The sequence below is a fragment of the Schistocerca gregaria genome, chromosome 2, assembly GCF_023897955.1.
Source record: "Schistocerca gregaria isolate iqSchGreg1 chromosome 2, iqSchGreg1.2, whole genome shotgun sequence".
Lineage (NCBI taxonomy): Eukaryota > Metazoa > Arthropoda > Insecta > Orthoptera > Acrididae > Schistocerca > Schistocerca gregaria.
The window spans coordinates 340,353,820-340,359,995 of NC_064921.1; the positions used below are offsets into that span (position 1 = coordinate 340,353,820).

Here is a 6,176-nt window from a genome sequence, read left to right on the forward strand (position 1 = left end):
TAGTATTTTGTAGCCGTGACTTATTAAACTGATAGCGTTGCAATATTTACTAAAGTCACTTCATTCCCCCTGAATAAGGTTCAGTAGAATCATAGACAAACAGTTCTACAAATACGTTGGAATTTTGAAATTAATAAAAAGTGTATCACAGATTCCAGGAGGAGCCAGGTGTCCCCTCAAACCATCCTTGCTGATAGCTATGTCTGTCTTACATTTTGTCACGTGAAATAATTTTGTCACGGCTAGTTCTCCCAAGGATCTCAGTTACCCTGAGAGAATGTCATCTAATCCAGATTTTCAGTACGAAGTACTGAAGATTGTTAAAATTACTAAGTTAAAAGTTGGAATGCCTAAGATGCAGCGACGCTGTTGTTTTTTTTGTGGATTTGGAAATAAATACGTGGTAAGATGTGATCATTTTATATATCTGTTTAGAATATAGAGACACAATTAAGCGAAATTGCATCTCCTATCCTGGACGTGGCTAGAGTGAAAAATTTTCCGAAGGACTTTCATTAAGGGCGTCCATACTCGGGGGCAAAGGGGACCACCTTTCCCCCTCCCAGCTATCAGGTGTTTTTCTTACAAGTCGTTATTGCGCATATGTTTAACAGCGTCGGAACTGGAACTTTTTTCATAACTACGTACAAGTCGCCTTTCGCTTCCAAAATATTAAAAACACCCCATACCACCAGATATATGCCGCCCCCCCCCCCCCACCCAAAAAAACATACTGTCGTATGGGCGCTATTGCCTCATGTCTTGGAAGATCATTACCATTGTGGCAGAAATTCCTGTTGTAGGTAACGGCCTTAGTCCTTCGAATGAATGCACGAGGTGGATAAAATTTAAGGAACAGTTATGTTGCAGGAGCATACTACAGTTCAGTGAACGCCACTCGCTCAGGATAAAAGTAAATATAAAACTACTGACAGCACAGAGTTGTTAAGTAGTCATTTTTCGAAACTGACGGAGCGAGAAGAGCCCCTAAGACATGGTGTAATGAAAGTCCTCTTTGCTAAACACATCATAATACCGTACTATGTTGAACACACAGGGTGTTTCAGAACTCATGTCATACGCTTCTAGAGGTTGTAGATGGGACTTCGTAGAACATAGGAATCCATGTCTGGAAACGACGTCCAGCGACGCTACAGAGTGTCATTGTTACAGGCGCCGGTGCCTGCAAATGTATGTTTATACAGATGGATTCCGTGATGAGGTTACAAACTTCCTCGGGTGGTGAAGAAGGATAAACGTATCAATTTGAGGTAAGGGTACCTGTACCGGAAACGAACGAATCGGAAGTTATAAGCGAAAACCGTTCTGATTCCTCTGACAGTGATAAACTGGTACTACTGTTGCTAACTTTCAGAGGTTCTAGTATGGACCAAAACAAGAAAGCATGGCTCTAAAACACATACCTTAAGAGCTATAAGCACTTGTTCAATAGAAGGGATGTATTTCACAGTAACGAAAACGAAGAAAGTATGCATTTTAGAGCCAATTTTTGCTGGACACTTTTTCCTTGCTTTGGTATCCATGTTACCACCGTTACGGTTTTAGCAACAACTATACCAGTACATGTATTCCACTGTCAGAGGTATCAGAAAAGTTTTCGTTTAAAATTTCAACTCGTTCGTTTCCGGTACAGGGATCGTTACCTCAAGTTGATACATTTAACCTTCTCTATCATCCTAGAAAGTCTGTAACCTCATAACCGAATCACCCTGTGCCGGCATCTATAGATTTGACGCTCTTACTTAATTGATGAAAGGAGAAAATATAAAAATGCAGTAAATGAAGCAGGCAAAAATGAATACAAACGTCTCAAAAATGAGATCGCCAGGAAGTGCAAAGTGGCTAAGCAGGGATGGCTAGAGGACAAATGTGAGGATATAGAGGCTTGTCTCACTAGGGGTAAGATAGATACTGCCTACAGGAAAATTAAAGAGACCTTAGGAGATAAGAGAACCACTTGTATGAACATCAAGAGCTCAGATGGAAACCCAGTTCTAAGCAAAGAAGGGAACGCAGAAAGGTGGAAGGAGTATATAGAGGGTCTATACAAGGACGATGTACTTGAGGACAATATTATGGAAATGGAAGAGGATGTAGATGAATATGAAATGGGAGATATGATATTGCGTGAAGAGTTTGACAGAGCACAGAAAGACCTGAGTCGAAACAAGGCCCCCGGAGTAGAAAACATTCCATTGGAACTACTGACGGCCTTGGGAGAGCCAGTCCTGACAAAACTCTACCAGCTGGTGAGCAAGATGTATGAGACAGGCGATATACCCTCAGACTTCAAGAAGAATATAATAATTCCAATCCCAAAGAAAGCAGGTGTTGACAGATGTGAAAATTACCGAACTATTAGTTTAATAAGTCACAGCTGCAAAATACTAATGCGGATTCTTTACAGACGAATGGAAAAAACTGGTGGATGCTGACCTTGGGGAAGATCAGTTTGGATTCTGTAGAAATGTTGGAACACATGAAGCAACACTGACCCTATGACTTAGCTTAGAAGATAGATTAAGGAATGGCAAACCTACATTTCTAGCATTTGTTGACTTAGAGAAAGCTTTTGACAATGTTGACTGGAATACTCTCTTTCAAATTCTAAAGGTGACAGGGGTAAAATACAGGGAGCGAAAGGCTATTGTAATTCTGTCAGAGACAGCAAAGGACTTGGAAGAGCAATTGAACGGAATGGACAGTGTCTTGAAAGGAGGATATAAGATAAACATCAACAAAAGTAAAACGAGGATAATTGAATGCAGTCGAATTGAGTCGGGTGATGCTGAGGGAATTAGATTAGGAAATGAGACACTTAAAGTAGTAAAGGAGTTTTGCTATTTGGGGAGCAAAATAACTGATGATGGTCGAAGTAGAGAGGATATCAAATGTAGACTGGCAATGGCAAGGAAAGCGCAATGGCAAGGAAAGCGTTTCTGAAGAAGAGAAATTTGTTAACATCGAGTATTGATTTAAGTGTCAGGAAGTCATTTATGAAAGTATTTGTATGGAGTGTAGCCATGTATGGAAGTGAAACATGACGATAAACAGTTTGGACAAGAAGAGAATAGAAGCTTTCGAAATGTGGTGCTACAGAAGAATGCTGAAGATTAGATGGGTAGATCACGTAACTAATGAGGAGGTATTGAATAGGATTGGGGAGAATAGAAGTTTGTGACACAACTTGACCAGAAGAAGGGATCGGTTGGTAGGACATGTTCTGAGGCATCAAGGGATCACCAATTTAGCATTGGAGGGCAGTGTGGAGGGTAAAAGTCGTAGAGGGAGACCCAGAGATGAATACACTTAGCAGATTCAGAAGGATGTAGGTTGCAGTAGGTACTGGGAGATGAAGAAGCTTGCACAGGATAGAGTAGCATGGAGAGCTGCATCAAACCAGTCTCAGGACTGAAGACCACAACAACAACAACAACAGCGTCATTGGATGACGTTTCCGGACGTGGATTCCTATGCACATTTTATCTACTAAGTACCGTCCACAACCCCAGAAGCGCACAACATGAATTGTTGAAGACCTTGTACATACCGTTTTCTACCTAGACAAAGTAAAATAGCACGAAGCGGTAAGAGTAGACATGATACTTAAGCAGCATTATGATGAAACGTCTTGAAATCTCTTAGTCAATCGGAGTGAAATGTAGCGTTTACTGTATATTCAACAAGTCTGTTGAACCGTGGGTACATTTAGATGGCTGTAAACATGGATTCGTTTGTCTATGTCTAATCTTCGTTATACAGATATCGGCTAACAGTGGAAATGTGGCAATTTAACAAGGAAACCGCGTCTAAATAACCACTGAACATTGGTTGTGACATTATGCAGTCAGCGCATATGTGCATCTCAATTGCACGCCCGAGAAAGTCCATGCAGCTAGGCTACAAACATCACAAACAGCTCACAAAAACAATCAATCTTTAAATACGCTATGAAGATTCAAACAAAACATTTCATGGTTCGACCGGTCTCTGAGTTTGAAATTTAAATCGATATGCGTAACACTTGTGTTAAAACTAATGACGATGACATTTACATATAAATTAAAGTAAGCGAATATGCTATAGTTCTGGACATATCAAGAGTTTTCCGAAAAAGGAGGCCATCCTACAACAGCTGCTACTGTAACAGCTGCTACTGGGTTCCTGCGTCAGTATGACGTATCAACTACAACTTCCGACGAGAAACGTGAAAATAGTACTGTAATTGTATGCAACGCATTACAATGTGTGCTCTAGTATGTGGCTTTATATTTACTAGCAAAATACGAATCTGGTAACATTAATCACCAAATCACATTTGCTGTGTCCACGTAAGTTGCTGGAAGGTGAAATACGATATCGGAAATTTTCCTCGGAATTCCTAGTGAACATCAAAATTTCGTGGCAGGAAACCAGTGGCTGGAAAATTCTTCGAGATTTTGACGTGCGGTATCTCAAGAGCCCTAGTATCTTTCACCAATGATGTTACATGTCAGCTTATGTCAGTTGTCCAAAATCAGTATCAAGGCGACAGTTTCAGAAAGAGTACACCAGCTAGGCTGCACAAGCTCGGGATAATACGGTAAACTTTATCAGTACCTGTATCATAAAACGCAAAACAAATTAAGATGATACCGCTGCTGTACTCGCGGTCTTATATTGTTTTTTGTAACTTTTTTTTTACTAAAACAAGGCGGGACCGCTGGAAATTATTTTCCAGAAAATATTTCGTCCATACGGAAATGAGCAAACATAAAAACGTAGAAGAAATACCGTCGAAATTGTTCTTGGCTTGCATATTTAGACAAAAAAAGCTGCTGAAAAACAATATATAAGCTCTACACAGACAAGGCAAGCTCGAAAAACAACATATACAGAGGAAATTTAATTATTTAGCACCCAAAAGACCTACCGATATGAGTAAAATTGACGTTGTAAGGACATCCGCCTCTAAAGTCTACCAGAATAAATCAACTTCGCTTCCATTCATCTGTAAATTGCTTTGTTTTCCGCGCTCAAAACCGAATAATCTCACATAGGAGTACCCGTACTCATACCGTTTCTTACATGGCTGATTTGCTGGAAACCAGTGAAAGTGGACGAGCACACAATGGAAAACCAACCCTATTATGCATTTTTAGCCCTCAAACGGCTACAAGGTTAACTGTAAACTTTCCCAAGCGAAAACCAACTACAGCTCTCGCAATCTTCTTCTGTAAATCATAAATGTTTAACGTTCAAAAAACCACTGAAACTGGAAGGTTGTTTGTCATTGCCGCCATCATTATTGTAAGAGTATATATTCCGCAGCAGTTGTGATCTTTCTTCAGTGAAAAATAAAATATCGCAGATATATGAAAAATATTTCATTAAATGCCAGCGAGGCTAAAAATATTACATCCGTATTGGTACGAGAGTTCTCAGAAGCATCGGTGCTGCCTACTTACCAATCTGCTGGAACTCCATCTTTCGTCAGTCCTCGATAAATTAGAACGTTTCGGTATTCCGCAACTGCAATGTCAGATGTCACCACAACCGACGAAGCAGTATCAGAAAGCAAGATTATTCGTCTCGTTTTCAGTAGCAGTGCCGTAGCGCGTTTCAGCTCGGCGATCGATGACTGTTATCCCGTGACATCAGACTATTTCCTCGAAAATGGACGTCTTGGCGAGTTATCTGAAACAGTACGTTTACCAAGAAATTCAGGCAGCTTACTCTTTCATCCTGCAAGGAGAACGTTAATTTGTGTGTTTCTGTTGACTTTGCTTACAAAAATAAAGCGCCTCAAGGCTATTTTAAAACAAGTGTTCAAATTCTTCTACTACGTTTCAATCCGCCTTGCCCTGCTCGACATCTGAGAGGAGAGCAGACAGTTGAAGGTACAAAGAACGAAGCAGCAAACCTGGTGTATATAAAATGCTATTACGTAACCTGAGCACTGTTAGCAGCTAAGATGGCTGGCTTTGACATCTGTTAAAGTGGCCACTCTTAGCGTTGCGTTCACCACATCCGTGCTGCAAAAGCACATAGGCCTAATGTTTAAAGTCAGCATCAAAAACAGTACCGTATATAGTAGGTTCACTTACCTTCCACAGTCATCGCCTCCGTTTATCGACACGAGAACAGACTCGCGGAATTATCCTTTCCGTGACGTT

The 6,176-nt window shown here is 40.5% G+C and overlaps 1 protein-coding gene across 1 annotated transcript in view; it reads right to left on the reverse strand.

The window, feature by feature from the left end:
- LOC126337007 (uncharacterized) overlaps positions 1-5,945 on the reverse strand; it is a 702,260-nt gene extending 696,315 nt beyond the window's left edge. The window contains exons 1-2 of the mRNA XM_050001254.1: positions 5,792-5,945; positions 5,469-5,697 (exon numbers count right to left, since the gene is read on the reverse strand). Of these exons, the coding sequence (XP_049857211.1) occupies positions 5,469-5,487 (19 nt within the window). The 5' untranslated portion in view covers positions 5,488-5,697; positions 5,792-5,945. The remainder of the gene's footprint in view (positions 1-5,468; positions 5,698-5,791) is intronic.
- Between the last annotated feature and the right edge of the window lie 231 nt (positions 5,946-6,176).